General features: G+C 41.7%; 1 protein-coding gene across 7 annotated transcripts in view; it reads left to right on the forward strand.

Moving 5' to 3' along the window:
• Positions 1-12,574, forward strand: part of LOC140738877 (acyl-coenzyme A thioesterase 3-like) — a 49,005-nt gene extending 36,431 nt beyond the window's left edge. For 6 of the 7 annotated variants that reach the window (XM_073066860.1, XM_073066859.1, XM_073066855.1 and 3 more), the window contains exons 7-12: positions 3,202-3,321; positions 3,829-3,911; positions 4,223-4,313; positions 8,110-8,190; positions 8,281-8,422; positions 10,391-12,574. In XM_073066860.1, the coding sequence (XP_072922961.1) occupies positions 3,202-3,321; positions 3,829-3,911; positions 4,223-4,313; positions 8,110-8,190; positions 8,281-8,422; positions 10,391-10,521 (648 nt within the window). In that variant the 3' untranslated portion in view covers positions 10,522-12,574. The remainder of the gene's footprint in view (positions 1-3,201; positions 3,322-3,828; positions 3,912-4,222; positions 4,314-8,109; positions 8,191-8,280; positions 8,423-10,390) is intronic. The other variant, XM_073066856.1, reaches the window with a different exon arrangement.
• The last annotated feature ends 8,194 nt before the right edge of the window (positions 12,575-20,768 follow it).

Consider the following 20,768-nt stretch of genomic DNA (forward strand, 5'->3'; position numbering starts at 1 on the left):
GCTAACTTTCAGTCCCTGGACAATAAGCTGTGTGAACTGAGAGCCAGAATCTCCAATCAGTGGGAAACAAAGGAGTGTAACGTTTTGTGCTTCGTGGAGACCTGGCTGACGGAGGAAATACCAGATCATGCCATTGTGCCCTCTGGGTTCTCCCCCCAGGCGGACAGGTCGAAAAGCCTCTCTGGGAAGAGTAAAGGAGGAGGGGTATGCTTCACTGTCAGTAATGCTTGGTGCGACCCCCGGAGTGTGCATGCCCTCAAATCCCTTTGTTCCCCGGATCTGGAGTGCCTTGTGCTGCTGTGTAGACCGTACCGCCTGCCTAGAGAGTTCACGGCTGTTATTATCACAGCTGTGTATATTCCACTGCAGGCTGATACTGACATAGCTCACAAGGAACTGTATGAGACCATCAGCACCCTGGAGACTGCACATCCAGAGGCTGCCTTTGTTGTTGCCGACTAAAGTCTCTCTGAAGTTTTGTCAGTACATCCAGGTGAGCAGACAGGGAGATAGCGTACTCGACCGCTGCTACTGTCCCTTCCGCAATGCTTCTCGGCACCACTGTGTGGAAAGTCGGATCACTCCTCCATCTTGCTGCTGCCAAGGTACAGGCAGAAGCTGAAGCGAGGTGGCCATAGTTAAAACCGTCCACTGTTGGGCCAACCCATTGGCCTCCATGCTACAGGACTGCGGTGATTACATCAACTGAAATGTTTTCATGATGAGGATGTTTATGAGTTCACGGAAGGGGTCATGAGTTTCATCCAGAAGTGCATCGAGGATGTTGTGCCCCTGAAATCGGTTGGGGTCTATCTAAACCTGAAACCCTGGATCAACAGTTCCGTGCGAGCAGCACTTAGCACACACACAGCTTGTGTTGCAGGTGACCAACAGGAGCTCAAGAAATGCAGCTACGATCTTCACAAAGTCATCAAGGCAGCGAAACAACAATACAGGAACAAGATCCAGACACAGTTCTCCACCAACACACGCAACCTATGGCAAGGTCGGCACACCATCGCAGCTAGACACCGGAGTTTCCAACATCGCTGCCTCTCTCCCAGATGAGCTAAATCTTGTTCACCCTGAGCCCCTGAGGCAACCTTCAGCTTGGTCATTCCTGAGGCTGAAGTACACAGGTGTTTCCAAAGAATGGACAGTCACCAGGCTGCGGACCGAACGGCATCCCAGGGCGGGTACTCAGGATGCGCACGGCCCAGCTGGCAGGTGTGTTTACAAACATTTTGAATCTCTCCCTCTCCCTGTGTAGAATGCCCTTCTGCTTCAAAACATCCACCATTGTTCAGGTACAAAAAAAACCCAAGGTAACATGTCTAAACGACTGGTGACCTGTCACACTCACCTCAATAATAAGCAAATGCTTTGAGAGGCTGGTCAAGGTCTACATCTGCACCTTGCTACCACCCACACTGGACCCCTACAATTTGCCTACCGACACAACCAATGGACAGATGATGTAATAGCCACAGCTCTACACACCATCCTTACACATCTGGAGGAGAAGGATGTTTATGTGGGAATGCTGTTCTTGGACTACAGTTCAGCATTCAACACCATAATTCCATCCAGGCTTGACAAGAAGCTCAGGGACCGCGGCCTTCACCCTGCCTTGTGTAGCTGGATCCTGGACCCCCTGTCCGATCGCCAGCAGGTGGTAAGAGTGGGCTCCCTCACCCCTGCCCCTCAACACAGGTGCCCCTCAGAGCTGTGTTCTGTCCCATCCTTTACTCCCTGTGTACCCATGACTATCGCCACCCACAGCTCTAATCTGCTAATTCAACTTGCTGACAATACCACATTGATTGGCCTAATCTCAAATAATAATGAGGCAGCCTACAGAGAAGTCGTCACCCTGACACAGTGGTGTCAAGAAAACCACCTCTCCCTCAATGTCACAAAAACTTAAGGAGCTGGTAATGGACCACAGGAGGAATGGAGACAGGCTAATCCCTATTGAACATCAATGGATCTGGGGTTAAGAGGGTGAACAGCTTTAAATTCCTTGGCATACACACCACTGAGGGTCCCACCTGGTCTGTAAACACCTGCTATACGGTGAAAAAGGCACAACAGTGCCTCTTACACCTCAGACAGTTAAAGAACTTTAGTATGGGCCCCCAAAATCCTAAGAACTTTCTACAGGGGAACAGTTGAAAGCATCCTGTCTGGCTGCATCACTGCCTGGTATGGTATGTACTTCCCTCTCTACTGGACTCTGTAGAGAGTGGTGCGGGCAGCCCAGCGCATCTATAGATGTGAACTTCTCACTATTTAAGACATTTACAGAGACGGGTGCGTAAAAAGGGCCTAAAGGATCATTGGGGACCTAAGTCACCCCAACAACAAACTGTTCCAGCTGCTACCGTCAGGAAACGGTACTGCAGCATAAAAGCCAGGACCAACAGGTTCCGGGACAGCATCTTCCACCAGGCCAGCAGACTGATTAATTCATGCTGATACAATTGTATTCATTTTCTTGCAGGCGTTCACTGTAAGAACAAAGATATACAGTATAATAAATGTAAAACTACACAGAAAGACTGACAAACAATATGCAAATGAAGACGAACTGTGCAAGTATAAAAAAAACAAAGTTCAAGAATGGTTCCGTTTAATATCTGAGAATGTATATAGTGTACAACCTGAAATTCACACTCTTCGCAGAGACGTCCGCAGAACAGAAAATTCTGTAAGGAATGAATCACAGGAACATCTGAACTCCAAAGCCCCCTCACGCACAAGCATCAAGCATCCCCCCAGTTGTGCCAACAAACACAATGACTCCCACCATGCCAGCAGTAGCAAAGCCACCTTGATCCAGAGACCATCAAAAATCACAGTCCATCCCAACACCTCGGCCTTTTAGATGCTCTCTCACTAGCAAAAAGACGTCTCTCCTGCAGCAAGAGTAAATTATTTAATTCTAAAAATGTAAACTGTTTTGAAGTAAAAAAGCAACAAGGGGATTGGAATGGTTCCTCTTTGTACTGTGAAAGCAATCAATGTGGTGGTGCTTAAAGGCCACCTACAAATAATTCTACCCAGAATCTAAATGGGCCAAATTCAGGCACACCCACATGACTTATGGCAGAAGTCATGTTCGGTCAAAATTACAATGTGTTTAATGTTAATCATTCTTGTTAAGTGATGATGTTGTTTATGTTGCTCATTGACACACAGGAGGCCTTTGTTGCTCTTGAGAACCATCCAAAGATTGCAAAAGGGAGAGTTGCCCTTGTAGGGCTTTCACTTGGATTTACAGTGGCACTCCTGATGGCAACGGAGCTCAGAAATATTCATGTAAGTTTAGTAAACTATGAAAATGGTTTGCAAATGAGGAATGTTAAGTTTGGCATCCAAATGGAAACTTGGTACAAGATTCAATTTAACATCTTAAGTCATTGTACTACTATGAGATTGAAACTCGTTTTAAGCCTGTTCACTAAATTTTAAGTGAGAATCCAGCCATTGCAAAGTATTTTTGAATCATCTGCGGAAAATTCGCAGTTTTAAGGGTCAAAATGAGAATTCTTTGTTCATAGATATATATTTTCAATCAGATTGTTTATTCACTTGTAGTTTTCAAACTAAGAATCTCTATGTTTTGAAATGAATCTCTATGTTTATTCAATAAATCTTGTCTTTGCAAAGTAGTTAAACTGACAAAGCAGTTAGTTTCCCAACTAAACTGAATTAATTTGCTGGAAATTGGTTTTGTGAATCTAGCGCTTTTTTTTTTACAAAGAATACAAACTTGTCTACAGATCTTGTTTGTTCATCCATTCCACTTTACAATTTTTCTTTCAGCCCAAATGTTTAGTCTGCATCAGTGGAAGTCATTTTAATCTGATCCAGAATGGAGATTCAATTTTGTTTCAAGATGAGAATGAGTAAGTTAATCTAATTTCTTGTAATTTTCTTCTTTTATATATTACAGCTGTTCTTCAGTAGCTATTGCATCCTTAGAGTGCAGACTTTATTGAATATATCATTGTATTTACGGTAAATAACTGAGTGAATTGGTTGCCTTCTGCAAGGAAGTTTCAATTTAGAAAGTTCCTACAGTGCCTCAAACTCTGTGAAATTGGTAGCCTGTGCAAACCTATATTATTTTAAAAGAGAGGAAGGATTTATAACACAGTATAAAGTAAAATGTATTTTGGACTAATTAATCGTGTATTTTTCTTGTCTTTTCACCAAGTCATGCAGATAAAGTTAAGTTTGCAGAGGATGGCGCTATGATATGGAAATACATCCCTTTGCCATTCACAGATTCAAAGTCCATGGTGAAGGTGAAAGCTTTTATTCATAATGTAAATAATAAAAAGGAAAAAAAAGGCTGAGAAATAAATTAGCATCTGTGCAGCCGACCAAAAAATATTTTGTTTGTGAACTTAATTTTAATTGGCCGAGTCAAGGAAGGGTTGTGGAAGGATGAGGAATAGACATGATTCCCTAGTACAATAAGATGGGCTGTTAACCTTACAGTCAATTTGGAATTGGATTTACAGTACAGGCAGTCCCTGAGTTACGAACGTCCGACTTACGGACAACTCTTACTTACGAACCGAGGAAGGAGAACACCATCTGCCATTTTAAGTCGGATTGTGACGCCGTCTGCCATTTTAAGTTGTTGCCGTTGTCACTGTGTTGAGTGTTTAACTTTGTATTTGGCTTAAATTTTTCTTACTAAGATTCACCCTGACCCCGCGCCCCCCCACCCGTTCCGGTTGGCTGGAGAGCACCGGGCTAGAGAACCGAGGTTCCCAAGTTCGATTTAGTGACAGACCACTCCCATGCCAGGTTGATATCGATCCAGTGATTTCCGTACCATCCGTGCTGGGTTGATGTCGAGCTCGCAACTCAACCTTGTAAAAAAAAAACACTCACACCTCCAGTTTAAATTCCCATGCGGAATATTGTGGAGGATCAAATACCCAAACCCAGCACAGCCCCCACTTGTCCCATTTAGCCTGTCTTAGTGCGGTGCAGTTTAGGACCTGGGGAATTCAGTGCTGTGGTCCTTAGGACCCAGCGGACCTCGGGAGCCGGCGCAGCTCGGGACCCGCCGCCCGTGGTGTTTCTGTTCCATTGACAGGAAGCGATCGTGATTGAAAATAAAGTGGAAATAATAAAGCGTTTGGAAAGAGGTGAAATGCCATCGGTCATTGGAAAAGCGTTAGGCTACAGTTGGTCAATGACCGGAACAATTTTAAAGGATAATGGATAAAGTGAGAATAATGGAGCATGTGAAAGGCCCTGCCCCGATGAAAGCTACAATTATTACTAAGCAACGCAGTGGTTTAATTATTGGAATACATACATTTCTTAAGTGTTTTATATGCATAGAAAGGTAAAATATATACTAAGACAAACGTTTGACTAACTGACGCTAAATAATACCAGATGTAATTGTTCCTACTTACATACAAATCCGACTTAAAGACGGACTCAGGAACGGAACTCGTACGTAACCTGGGGACTGCCTGTATTATTGTCTTAGGACATGAAATCTGTTGTTTGCAATAACAGTGCAGTACAAAGACATAGAACTACTATAAATTACAAAATAAATAATGCAGAAACATAGAAAACATACAGCACAATACAGGCCCTTCGGCCCACAAAGCTGTGCCGAACATGTCCCTACCTTAGAACTACCTAGGCTTTACCCATAGCCCTCTATTTTTCTAAGCTCCATGTACTCATTCAGGAGTCTCTTAAAAGACCCTGTTGTTTCCACCGCCGCCAGCATCCCATTCCACGCACTCCCCACTCTGCATTTAAAAAAAAATACTTACCTCTGACATCTCTGTACCTACTTCCAAGCACCTTAAAACTATGCCCTCTTGTGCTAGCCAGTTCAGCCCTGGGAAAAAGCCTCTGACTATCCACACAATCAATGCCTCTCATCATCTTATACACCTCTATCAGGGTCACCTCTCATCCTCCGTCACTCCAAGGAGAAAAGGCACTCAACCTGTTCTCATAAGGCATGCTCCCCAATCCAGGCAACATCCCTGTAAGTCTCCTCTGCACCCTTTCTATGGCTTCCACATCCTTCCTGTAGTGAGGCGACCAGAATTGAGCACAGTACTCCAAGTGGGGTCTGACCAGCATCCTATATAGCTGAAACATTAAAAAAAGGAATAGTTGAATAGTGTTCATGGATAATTTAGAAATCTGATGGCTGAGGGCAAGAAGCTGATTCTGAATCGTTGAGTATGGGTTTTTCAAGCTCCTGTACTTGTACCCTGATGGTAGTAACAAGAAGAGGGCTTTTTCCAGATGGTGAGTGCCTTTAATGACACATACCACCTTCTTGAGGCTCTCACTCTTGAAATCCTCGGTGGTAGGGATGCTTTTGCCTATGATGGCTGGCGGAGCCTACAAACCATTGTGCCTTAGAGCCTCCCTACCAGGTTGAGGTGCAGCCAGTCAGAATGCTCTCCACTGTGCATCTGTAGAGATTTGCAAGGGTCTTTCATGACATTGCAAATCTCCTCAGGCTCCTAACAAAGTGGAGCTGCTGGCGTGTCTCCTCTGTGGTTGCATCAGTGTGTTGAACCTCCAAGATGTGTAGGCCTTGCACTTCGTTGTGTGCCTGCACTGCAGTGAAGTGTAACTGTAACACTTTATTCTGCATTTTGGATTTGCTTTTTCCCTTGTACTACCTCGATGCAGTGATGTGATGAATTGATCTGCATAGATGACATACAAAACAAAGATTTTCTACCGTAAACACGAGGAAATCTGCAGATGCTGGAAATTCAAACAAAAACACACACAAAATACTGGTGGAACATTCCACCAGCATTTTCTACCGTACCTCGGTACATGAAACAATAATAAGCTGGTTGTATGCTCGTCTCTAAATAATCGTCATTGGAGGCAAGACTCTGATAAATAGCTCCTGATTGCTTTTAACAGTGCCTTCCATGCAGACCAGATACCACAGATTTTTTTAAAAAAATGAATTTATTTTAATAACTGCTATAAATATTTTTATTTATTTAGAAATAGAGCTCAACAACAGGCACTTCTGGCCCAACAGGTCTGTGCCACCCATGTGCACAGTTAATCTCCTCATCTGTATGTCTTTGGAAACCTGTCAGGAACCTTGGTGCCGTAATGCTAACTGCTACGCTACCATGATGTCCCCCCCCCACCCAGACTGTTTCTGCCCAATTTCAACTGAAGACCTTTCACATTTCGGGCAAATGTGATAATCACTACACTGCAAAACAATCACAATATAGATCCTGTTGCAGTGCATCAATCGGATAAGTGCATTGATCGGCATCAGTGGAGTTTTATAAAACTCCATTAATCTGCAGCACTTGGAACATTGATGTCGAACTGACAGATTATTGTACCATCGGAAGTTACTCCTTTTAATATGCCATCACCTTTAAATTCACTTTATTTATAAAATAAATTCTACAGTAGTATAATAGATTTTTTTCAGTGAAGCACATGAGTTGAAGGAAAATGGGACCTCCAAATATCAGGATATTGGATTATCAATGTTTTAATGTACTTTTAGAGATCATAGACCCTTAATTTAATTTCCATTAACAGTAGATAACCTTTGTTTTGTACATAAAAATACTTGATTTGTTTATGGCATATTTCCAGGCCACAAATCCAGGCAAAATATCAGGTGTTTGAGTGCAACTAGAGGTTTCAATGAAAAGATGCATTTTACAACATATCAGCTGTCTCATTTTTTCCCTTTATTTGTAAAGGCCATTCAATTTAGACCTATAAGTTGACCGTCTTTCTACTAAACTGAGTTATCAATGGTAGGAATAGATAATTTCGCAACTGCATGGGCAGTTACATCCAGTAAGTGAGAAATCAAAAATAAAAAATTTATTTGCTGATATGCCATATTTTAATACAATAGTTGAGCAAACTCTATTTATGAATCCCAAAGATTCATGTAGAAAGCTACTGGCAGAATGGTATATGAATATATGTAGAAGGGATATTTCTACTTGCTCATGCCTTCAGATTTTTGCTTTAGATCATTTCATACGTACTTGCTGTTAATACTTCAAAACCTCAATTGTCTTTGTTTGAAAGGTGGATAAAATCAGGTGCCCCTTATTGATTATCTGTGGTGATGATGATCAAAACTGGCCTGCATTTGAATCTGTTTTTGAGGTAAGTGCCTGTTATGCCCACTTAAATGAGATTTCGAGGTTTTTGGCGAGAATTATTTGTAGCTGAAAGCTTGGTTGTTCTTCCTCTCAGATACAGGATCTGATGAAGGCGGCAGGAAACGATCATTTGCTCACAACAGTCGTGTATCCTCAGACTGGACATCTAATTGAGCCTCCTTATAGCCCCCACTTCAGGACGACCAGGTTTAAGATCAATTCTATAAACAAAATAGGTGAGATATAATACTACAAATGATAATGTTCATTCCCAGTAATTAGATTGCAATAGCAATGAGCATTCTTTCCCTTTTTGTAATTGAATATATTCAGTTTCATGTATTTAAAATGGCACAATGGAACCACTGCCTCATAGCACCAACAACCCAGATTCAATCCTGACTTCTGCTGCTATGAGTGGAGTGACTCCGTGGGTTTCTCCCATGTCTTAAAGTCATGTAGCATGGGAGGTGAATTAGCCGCTGTAAATTGTCCCTTGGGGAGATGATGAAAATCTTCACACTTCACACAGAGAGTGGTGAATCTATGGAATTCTCTGCCACAGGAAACAATTGAGGCCGGTTCATTGGCTATATTTAAGAGGAAGTTAGATATGGCCCTTGTGGCTAAAGGGATCAGGGGGTATGGAGAGAAAGCGGGTACAGGGTTCTGAGTTGGATGATCAGCCATGATCATACTGAATGGCGGTGCAGGCTCGAAGGGCCAAATGGCCTACTCCTGCACCTATTTTCTATGTTTCTATCTTGATATAGGTGTAAGATTAGAGTATGTGGGCGACTTGCGCTTGATGGGTTAAAGGGCCTATTTCTGTGTTTTATAACAGTATATACTTCATGTTCTTTAGTGTGATATTTAAAACTAATATCCTGCATTTCTCTTTAATAGGGACAATATCTAAATAAAGAATAGATTGCCGGCAACTACATTTCAAATTATTATTGATAGCATTGGTTAGAATGAGAGGGGAAAAATAATTTTGCTTTTAATCTTGATGCATGATGCTGCCAAAACAGACAATCCCCCCACCCTTGGGAATTTCCAAAATTGGGTTGCAGTACTTTTAAAGGTTTAATATGCATGTGAATTGGTTAGGAGCAGGAGTAGGTCACTTGGCTGATCACCACCTCATCTCTGTTCTACCAGTAGAAACTATTCATTCCCTCTGCTTAAAACCATTTCTGCTTCCATCATCCTTTCAGTAAGAGTAACAAAAGCTTGAGACGCTTAGGGAGAGTGGAAAATTCACCATAACTCACCTGGACAACTCCTTATTTCTAAACATTAACTTATTGTTCCAGATACTGCATAAATATAAACATTCTTTCCACATGCGTCCTGTCAAGATCCCTCTGGATCGTAGATTTTTTTAATCAACCCCTTGCTATTCTAAGCTTGCTTACCCTATCAAAACTTTCCTTAAAAGGTAATCAGCCCATTCCAGATATCAGCCTAATAAACCTTCTCTGAACTCTTTCGTATTAAAATCCTTGCTTAAATAAGGAGCCTATTATTGTATTGACACAAAGGAGCTGGAGGAGCTCAGTGAGTCAGGCAGCATTTATGGAGAGACAACGTTTTGGGTTGAGACCACCCATCAGAACTGGGGGAAAAAAGAGGGGACATAGCCCATATAAAGAGATGGGGGGGGGGAGTGTGGAACAAGAGCTGTCAGGCAATAGGTAGATCCAAGTGAATGGGGTTATGATGGGCAGCTGAGGGAAAGGGAAGAGCGGAAATGATGTAAGAAGCAGGGAAGTGATTGCTTGGAGTAATAAAGGGCCGAAAAAGATGGAATTCAATATGAGAAGACAATGAAGAATGGAGTAAAGGAAAGGTGCTGAGGAGGAAATTAGGGGGAATGTGTGAGTGATGAGCAGGTGAGGGGAAAGAAAAGGGGTGTTGGGATCAGTGGGATAAGGGGAAAAAAGGGACATGGGGAAGTGGCTGGCAATTAGAGAAATCTATGTTAATGCCAAGACAAAATATGAGGAGTTGTTCCTCTAATCTGTGTGCACATCAACTTGGCAGTGAAGGAGTTCCAATCTAATCCGTCGTATTCTTCTTTGGTAGAGTCTAACCTAACCCTCATTCAAATTGATGCCACAGTTTGTGAAGCTAGCTATAATGTAGACTTGGCAATGATACTTGGCTCAATCTAATTATTCTGCTTTTTCTTCCTAAAGTAAAGATGTTATGGGGAGGAACAACAAAACCTCATTCAGATGCTCAGGAGGACTCCTGGAAAAAGATTCTGGCATATCTGGAAAACCATCTTGTACTTGAACATCCTGCTGTGAACCGGTCCAAACTGTGAAAGTTGATTTTGTGTGAAATTACTAATAGTGCCTTCAAAAGAAGCAACTTTGTTACTTTGTCTGTTATGTAGGCATTTAATTCATAATTCACCTTCTGTTGCAAAATTTATACTTGGTTGGATTAGAGTTGTAAGCAGATATACATGGGAGGTCACTATTTGGCCTGTGACAAGTCAATTCCCTAGCAGAGCTGCCCATATATTTTCATTACCTACCTATTCCCCATTACTTCATTGAGTGTTAATAACATTGAGTGTTTCCAGTAGCTTTTCAGCACTGATATGGGAAGAGAGTGTAGTTCAAACTCATGAAATTTGTGCCCTCTAATTACTGTCTCTTCCATTTATCTTCTCTGCTGTAAGGTGAAGAACCTTGTGTCTCTGCTCTCACAGGCCTTTCATCTGTAACACCAGCCTTTTAAGAAGAGGTATTCTTTAAAGGGTTGTGTATATATGTATTTTGCCTATCCCCCCCCCCCCCCCCAAGAAGACTTAAATTTGGTCACTGAGAATATTTATTTAAAGTTCAAGTGAAAAGATTTTTGGTTCATGAGTTGCTGCTGAGAATAGTATAGGTTTTGGGGATCTGAGGGAAAGGGGCAAGCTTGTTGTAAAATTGCTTGGTGGGAGGATATAAGAGTTAAAGTATAGTGCTTTAAAGTTTAAAGTAGAGTTTATTGTCATGCACAAATAATCTAGGCACAAGTGCATTGGAAAACTTCCAGCAGCACCATAGACACACAGCATCACATCAATAACATTTACAAGAAAACATCATTTAACATAAATTATACATATTTACAAGAGCACAATTGGAACTTTATTGCAAAGTATTGTTAATATGTAGTGTTTAGTGTTTTGCTGGTTGGTTCAAGAACCGAATGGTTGAAGGGAAGTAGCTGATCTTGAACCTGGTGGTTTGGGATTTCAGTCTTCTGCACCTCTTGCCCGATGGTAGCTGCGAAAGTTCAAAGTAAATTTATTATCAAAGTTTATATATGTCAACATATATAAACCTGAGATTATTTTCTTGCAGGCATACGTAGTAAATCCAAGAAACATAATAGAATCAATGAAATATTACACTCCACAGGACGGACGAATGACCAGTGTGCAAAAGACAATAAACTGCAAATACAAAAAAAGTAATAATAATAATAAATGAACAATAAAGTGGTATGGCCCAAATGGTGAGAATCTTTGATAATCATGCCTGCTGTAGCTAAACTCTCTGCAGCTTATGTGCATTCAGAATGATGTACAGTGGCATGCAAAAGTTTGGGCACCCCTGGTCAAAATTTCTGTTACTGTGAATAGTTAAATGAGTAGAAGATGAACTGATATGTTAACATCAGGAATTTAAAGCTGCCGTTGATTCCCAATGTAGGCTGATACTTGTCCATTGAAAGGAGCAGTCAACGTTTCGGGCCAAGACCCTTCGTCAGGTCTCAGCCCGAAACGACTACTCCTTTCAATGGATGCTGCCCGACCTGCTGAGTTCATCCAGCTTGTTTGTACATGTTTATCTGACCACAGCATCTGCTGTGTACTTTGTGTTTACATGGATAGCTTTTTCAGCCAATATGGATAGATTGGGACAAATGGCCTTTGATATAAATGTCTGATATGGGCATGGGGTGAAAGGTAGACAATCAGCCATGATATTCAATGGTGAGGCAGTCTCAAAGAACTAGACAAAAATGAAAATCTTGTTTTTCTTGTTCCATGCTTTGGTTCTCCACATAAATATGAAATCCAAAATTACACATGTCCTTGTTAACTTGTCTTAAAATTATTTTGTGCATCATTATTACATGTATAATTTTATATTTAGAAATTAACAAATTATATTTAAGACTATCATTTTATATTGAAAGATTCAAATTTTGTTTTCTGTGGTACTTTAATTATTAATGTAATGATATGGTGTATTTTTCTCCTGGGTATGTGCTTTGTCTTCACATGATGTACTTTATATGAAGATATTCAATTGATTAACTTGTAATGTGATTTCCTGTGCAATTACTCTTTGAATAAATTGCTCATAACTTCATTCCTGAGAATGTCATGCTATTTTGATGGTGCCAAGTTTACAGTTTGCTATTTCAAAATCACTTTATTGTTGTTATAGTTTTGAGGTATCTTTCAAAATAGCTCTGTAAAGGGGGTTTCTTATTTTTCTTTGTTACTGCATATGTTAATCAAAATGGCTTCTTTGTTAAAAGTAGGAGTGCTTCGTTGTTGCGAGAGAGTGCTGGAAGCTTGTTTGGGTTAAAATTTACTGATTACGAGAATTGTATTCCTTTGTTAACCAATTGGGATTAATGTTGTTCTTTCTTCTGAGTCTGTAAGCTATTGTTGGCGGGCTTTTGGGGAGATCAGTGCAAGGGTGAGAGAGAGAGAGAGGACGCGATGCTGTAAACTGGGCAGGGAATGGACCCCAAGCGGGGGTCCAAGGCCAGGAGGTACCCCAAAGAGAGGAGATGAAGATAGATGTGCTTGGTTGACCACCTCAGGTGGTCCTGAGCGAGTTGAAGAGTTCGGAGGGGATCGAATGGTGGACAGAAGACTTCAGTAATTGAGCTCCAACGGTTGTGCACGAAATGGTTTGGACTTTGATAAGTTTGGCGCCTTTTCTTTATTTTCTTTTCCTTCATGTATACTGTATCATTATTAATTACCTAGTTATAGTAATCTTTATAAACTGTAATCATTTAATCGCATATGGTGTCCTGTCTGTTCTTTGGCGAGGCAGGGACATCACACAGCATTCACACAAGCTGATTACCCAGTTTGGCGGGGCCGAAGGCTGCTCCCCCTAGACGAGAACGAGCTGAGCGACCCAGAGGGTTACAGCTCTAAAAAATTTTCAGTAACTACAGCTGCTTTCTCAGGAAGATGTACTTTGTAAAATGTCTGAAGTACTTTATTTTCTAATGTGTTTGAGTTTCATTGCTGAATGATCATGTAATTATGACTTTAATACTATTGCAATTATACTAAAATTTAATGGTTCTTTCAACCATTTGATATATAGATTTTTGCAGTTTATATTGTGGATCTTCAGTTGTTTCAACTTGTAGCCACTTAAAACTGCTGACCCATGAAATTGGAGAATGTATTTGTTACTTTTGCTATTAGTTGAGGGAGGAATATTCTCCAGGACACAACTAAATAGGGTCACAGGATTTGAAATATCCTTCTTTCCCAGGCATTCTTAGGCATTTGTGCCCAAGAATGGATGTTGAATTGATAAACTTCTAGTTTACAGGTGAGAATGCTACAGGTTAACTAATCTTGATATCTTCCACATACACCGCTACAAATTCTTGCCAACCACACATGTAGGGAGTGGAAAGATCATATTGAAAATGTACTGAGATCACAATTAAAATTTCTGATTTCTGTATGTTAAGATGCTGTATTTCTCAGGCATCCAAGCGAACTGATCAAGTATTTTGGAATAGTCTTCGATATGGATGACACTAGCAGTATGGCAGAAGTGCAAGAGTGTCAAGGGGCAGAAGGTGCCATTACTAGGGCCAATAGCCTGACCTTAGCGGTAGGGAAGATTTTGTAGTCAATTATTGAGGATATTGTTTCAGGATACCTGTACTTGGACGCACATGATAAAATAGGCCATAGTTGGCATGGTTTTCTTGAGGGAAAATCTTCCCTGACAAATCTGTTGAAATTCTTTGGAAAAAATAGCAAGTAGGAAAGTCAAAGGAGAATCGTTGGATATTGTGTACTTGGATTTTCAGAAAGCCTTTGACAGGGCGCTGGACATGAGGGTGCTTAACAAGTTACAAGCCCATGGTATTACAGGAAAGATTCTAGTATGGATAAAGCGGTGACTGATTGGCAGGAGGAAAAGAGTGGGAATGAAGGGTTCCTTTTCTGGTTGGCTGCCTGTGACTAGTAGTGTTCCAGAGGGGTCTGGTTTGGGGCCAATTCTTTTTACGTTATTTGTCAATGATTTGGATGATGGAATTGATGCTTTTGTTGCAAAGATTGCAGATGATATGAAGATGGGTGGGAGAGCAGGTAGTTTTGAGGAAGTAGGCTACAGAAGGATTTAAACAGATTAGGAGACTGGGCAAAGAAATGGCAGATGGAATACATTGTCGGGAAGTGTATGGTCATGCACCGTGGTAGAAGAAATAAAAGTGTAGACTACTTTCTAAATGGAGAGAAAATACAAAAAAACTGAGGTACAAAAGGAATTGGGAGGCCTTACACGGGATTCCCTATAAGTTAATTTGCGGGTTCAGTCTGTGGTGAGGAAGGCAAGTGAGATGTTAGCATTGACTTTGAGAGCACTAGAATATAAAAGCAAGGATGTAATGTTGAGATGTTATAAAGCACTGGTGAGGCCTCACTTGGAGTATTGTGAATAGTTTTGGGCTCCTTATCAAAGAAAGGATATGCTGACGTTAAAGAGGGTTCAAAGGTGGTTTACAGAAATGATTTGGGATTGTCATATGAGGAGCACTTTATGGCTCTGGGCCTCTGAATTCCAGTGAGTAGAAGAATGAGGGGTGACCACATTGAAATCTATCAAATGTTGCAAGGCTTTGATAGAGTATGTTTTCTATAGTGGAATATAAGACCAGAGGACGCAGGCTTCAGAACAGAAAGATGCCATTTTAAAATGTAAATTAGGAGGAATTTCTTTAGCCACAGAGTGGTGAATGTGAGGAATTCATTGCCACAGGCAGTTGTAGAGCCTGAGTCTTTAGGTATATTTAAGAGGTTGATAAATTCTTGATTGGTCAGGGCATGAAGTGAAATGGGGAGAAGGTAGGAGATTGGGGTTTAGGGGGAAATGGTGGAGCAAACTCAATGGGCCAAATGACCTAATTTGGCTCCTATAATTATGGTCTTTTAATGCAACAGGAAGGAAGCAACTACTCATTTTTAGCTTTATGCACATTGACTGCCATATTTTATAAAGGATTTCCAGGAACAATAAAAATCCATATCAGAACTTGTTAGAAATTTAAAATTATTTGTCATGTTTTCTTGATTTTTTTTTGCCCCGGGAGATTTTCACATAACTCTTGCTGAAAGAATTCACACAGTGTTTACTGTTACTTACTGTTTTAATACTTGATACTGAAGTGCTGGACAATTTTTGGCTCCCCCCCCACCCCCCCCAACTATGCTGGGTTCATTGTGGCTTCTGATGGATTTTGAGTTGTATCCTTCTGTTGGCTGCCTTAAAATGTAGCAAATTGCAGAAATGGATATTCTGGGGGGATTGCAGGAGCAGTAAGGAACAAGGAATTCAGTAGAACACAGGAGGTATTTGAAAGAAGCACCAGATAACAAAAGGTCTTTCATGTAACTACTACCTCATCACCAGTGAGTATTGTCCATGGAACCTTTACATTACCAAGGAGGCTTTCAGCAAATTATTTTCACAATTAGGGCCGTTCCCAGGTCATGGACAATGCTGTCTAGCTCATCCTTTATTTTCTATTTTAAACTTCAGAAAGTTGTTATGTTGACCTATCTCAATATGCAGCTAACCACTGGCAGGTTGGTTCCTGAGGCTTTCTATACCAAGGAAAATATTTACAGCTTCTTTCCTATTAACAATGTGAAGCAGGATGAAAAAAATTAGCTTTCATCTTCATCCAAGTACTACTGCATGAAGTTCACAGTAAGTGCAGCAACAAGATTTAAAAAATATATATATATATTGCTCATTCCTTGACATATCAGCATGACGTCATGGAATAGGTGCCTCAACTATCTGGAGGGATGAGCAAATCTATATTTGTTCTTCCTAGAGCAATGAAATTAAGGAAAGATTACAAAAATAAAAAAAGATTAAGGCATGTTATTGATGGGGAAAACATGTTTCAAATGGAAGGAGGGTGACAGCCAGAACACTTAAAATCTCAATAATTGGAAATGCTCCCAGCTGAATTTCCCACATACTACATAGTTTTATAACCATATAAAACAATATAACAATTACAGCACAGAAACAGGCCATCTTGGCCCTTCTAGTCCGTGCCAAACGCTTACTCTCACCTAGTCCCACTGACCTGCACTCAGCCCATAACCCTCCATTTCTTTCCTGTCCATATACCTATACAATTTTACTGTAAATGACAATATCGAACCTGCCTCTACCACATCTACTGGAAGCTCGTTCCACACAGCTACCACTCTGAGTAAAGAAGTTCCTCCTCGTGCTACTCCTAAACTTTTGCCCCCTCTCAACTCATGTCCTCTTGTTTGAATCTCCCCCTACCTTCAATGGAAAAAGCCTATCCACGTCAACTCTATCTATTCCCCTCATAATTTTAATTACCTCTATCAAGCCCCCCTCAACCTTCTATGCTTCAAAGAATAAAAACCTAACTTGTTCAACCTTTCTCTGTAACTTAGGTGTTTATATTTAAGACTCTACTTTCAGATTGAACTGGATCATTATCACACTGTATATGTGATCATTCCCCAACGGCCCATCAAGATCATCAATGGACTAGACATAGGAGCAGAATTAGGCCATTTGGCCTATCAAGTTTGCTCCACCATTCAATCGTGGCTGATCCTTTTTTTTTCTCCTTCCTTAACCCATGCCCCTGGCCTCTCCATAACGTTTGATGCCGTGTCCAATGAAGAACCTGTCAATCTCTGCCTTGAGTACACCCAACTCACCACCCTCAGGCTAAAGAAATATCTCTACATCTGTTTTAAATGGACATCCCTCTATCCTGAGGCTGTGCCCTCTTGTCCTAAACTCCCCCACCATGGGAAACATCCTTTCCACATTTACTCTTTCTAGGCTTTTCAACATTTGAAAGGTTTCAATGGGATCCCCTCTCCATTCTCCAGCAAGTACAGAACCAGATCCATCAAAGATTCCTCGTATGATAACCCTTTCATTCCTGGAATCATCCTCGTGATCTGCTTCTGGACCTTCTCCAATGCCAACACATCTTTTCTCAGATGAGGAGCCCAAAACTGTTCACAATACTCAAGGTGAGGCCTCACCAGTGATTTATTAAGCCTCAGCATCACATCCTTGCTCTTGTATTCTAGACCTTTTCAAATGAATGCTGACATTGCACTTGCCTTCCTCACCACGGACTCAACCTGCAAGATATCCTTTAGGGTGTTCTGCACAAGGATTCCCAGATTCCTCTGCATCTCAATTTTTTCGATTTTCTCAATTTAGAAAATAGTCTGCACATTTATTTCAAACACCAAAGTGTATAAACATGCATTTTCCAACACTGTATTTCATTTGCTACTTTCTTGCCCATTCTCCTAATCTGTCCAAGTCCTTCTGCAGTGTTCCTGTTTCCCCAACACTACCTGCCCCTCCACAATATTATCTGCAAACTTGGTAACAAAGCCATCTTTTCCATATCTAAATCATTGATATACATACTAAAAAACCTGAGGAACACCACTAGTCACTGGCAGTCAACCAGAGGAGGATTCTTTTATTCCCAGCTGCTTCCAGATTCCTCAGGAGAAACATGAGGGTTGCATGGGAAAAGCAAGTTATCCCCAAAGCCTGGAGAAGAGCGGGGGGAGTTCTGATCCCAAAAGAAAAGAATTCATCCACCATTGAACAGTTTCACCAAATAAACCTTCTCAACATAGAAGGCAAGATCTTTTTCAGCGTGTTGGTGCAAAGACTTACAAAATATCTGAAACAAAACTGTTTCATTAACTCATCAATCCAAAACCCTGGCATAGCAGGCTTCTCGGGATGCCTTGAACATGCCAGTGTCATATGGCATCAAATCCAGACAGCTAAGAAAGAAGGATCTGCATGTCTTGTTCCTCGACCTGGCCAACGCCTATGGATCAGTTCCTCATTCCTTGCTGTGGACTGCTTTTGAATTCTTTCAGGTGCCTGCAACAATAACAAATCTGGTAAAACACTACTTCCAGGATCTGCAAGTTTGTCTCACAACATCAGACTTCATCACAGCTCGGCAACCACTGGAAGCAGGCACCATGGCGGAATGCACCATCTCCTCATTGGCCTTCACTATGGCAATGGAGCTCATTATCAGAACCTCAAAATGGGTTGCAGGAGGAAAATGGCTACGGTTTGGTCAAAGGTTACCACCGATATCAGCCTATATGGACGATATAACAATACTGATGACAACTGTCCCCTGCACCAAGAGACTTCTGCAAAAGCTTCATCAAAATAACACATGGGTGAGGATGAAGATTAAGCCCAGCAAGTGCAGAAGCATCTCCATTGTCAAAGGTCAAGTCACAGATCAAAGGTTTCATATTGATGGAACACCTGTCCCAACTGTTTCAGAAATTCCAGTGAAGAGCTTGGCTCGATGATATGATGCTAAGCTCAAGGACACCGAGCAGTTTAAACTACTCAAAAAGGATTCCATCACGTACATAGCTCACATCAACAAACCTTGCTGCCAGGAAAACTCAAGCTGTGGTGCTCCCAGTTCGGCATACTCCCAAGGCTTATGTGGCCTTTAACAGTGTATGAAATCCCCATCAACAAGGTGGAAAAGCTCGAAAGAGTGATCAGCACACATGTAAAACAGTGGCTTGGACTTCCACAATGCTTAAGTCCTGTTGGACTGTACGGGAAAGGCAAATTGGAATTACCAATTGCAAGTCTTGTGGAAGAATTCAAATGCACCAAAGCAAGGTTGGTCATTACCCTCACTGAATCTGAAGATACTGTTATTCAAACAGCGGCCCCCTCGTGTGGCAACAGGGAGAAAGTGGACCCCATCTGAAGCCGTTCAGAGAACTAGGTCTGCTCTTCACTTCAGGGATGTGGTTGGCCAAGTCCAATATGGGAGAGCCGGTCTCAGGCTTGTCCCAAAGGCTCCTCAATGGCACAAGGCAACATCAGTGCAGAAGAGACGGCTCGTGGTGGAGGAGGTGAGGAGACAGGAGGAGGCAAAGCAACATGCCAGAGCCGTTTCAATGGCCAAGCAGGGTCAATGGACTAATTGGGAGAGCCTGGAAAAGAGGAAACTCAGTTGGCGTGACATCTGGGAGATGGAGGGATTTCGGCTAAGTTTTGTCATTAGAGCCACTTATGACCTCCTACCAACACCTCAAAACCTGAACCAGTGGTGGGGAGAAGACCCCACTTGCTCTCTTTATCAAGCACCTGGATCTCTAAGGCACATTTTAACAGGGTGCACCATGAGCCTCAGCCAGGGACAGTATCCTTGGTGGCATAACCAAGTTCTCAGACAGCTGGCATCAATCTTGGAACAGAGGCAAACCACCGTAAATGCTCTCCCACAAACATTGGCAGGAAATATCCACATTACACGATTTGTACCAGCAGGCCAACCTCCAGAGCACTAAGTAACATCAAAGGACATAAGCATTCTACATGTTGCTTGGGATTGGAAAATGGACGTGGACTTGGAGAAAAAGCTTGTGTTTCCCCCAGATATTGCGGCTACAACACTCCGGCCAGACATAGTCCTGTGGTTCACAACAGCCAAGCTGGCATATGTTGTGGAATTGACAGTACCATGGGAAGATGGTGTTGAAGAAGCTTATAAGAGGAAAAAGACCAAGTACTCTGAACTGGCAACTGAAGCTGCTCAGAACAGCTGGAAGATCAAGATTTTCCCTGTAGAAGTGGGATGCAGGGGATTCGTTGCTACATCTACGACCAGTCTATTGAAGAAGGTGGGGGGGTGAGGGGTGTCTCCCTCCAACAAGCAATCAAGTCCATGTCAAACACAGCAGAGGAAAGCAGCAATTGGATTTGGGTTAAAAGGAAAGACAACAACTGGGCTGCAAGATGAAGACAGGAGGGTACGGAACTGAGGGGTTGTATCTGGGACGCCAGGTAGCACCGTTGAGCTCTCTGGAGACGTCATGGGCTTATCAACGAAACGTCAAAGGAGGGTGCCCACCTGATGACCCCGATGATGCAGCTACCCTCCTTGTCACCACTCCAAGCCACTGCCAACATTGAGAGTGCCAACTTTATCATTAGGATTGAAACATCAAGTCCTAGTAGCTCTACTATTCTACTCCTACCAACCAGCCAATGCTCTAACCAAGTTAGTAACTTTCCTGTAATAACTTTTCCATAGTTAACTTCTCAACTCAATGGTTCAGAAAATCCATTGTATTTACAGAAAGGAGCAGTTGATTTATAAAATGTGACCAGATATGAGTGATTAGCACCAAGAATTCAATACAATTGACAACTATGTTACTGAGGTGTGTCACTGAGGCAACAACCACAT

The sequence above is a fragment of the Hemitrygon akajei genome, chromosome 14 (genome assembly GCF_048418815.1).
Source record: "Hemitrygon akajei chromosome 14, sHemAka1.3, whole genome shotgun sequence".
In the NCBI taxonomy this organism is placed as follows: Eukaryota; Metazoa; Chordata; class Chondrichthyes; order Myliobatiformes; family Dasyatidae; genus Hemitrygon; species Hemitrygon akajei.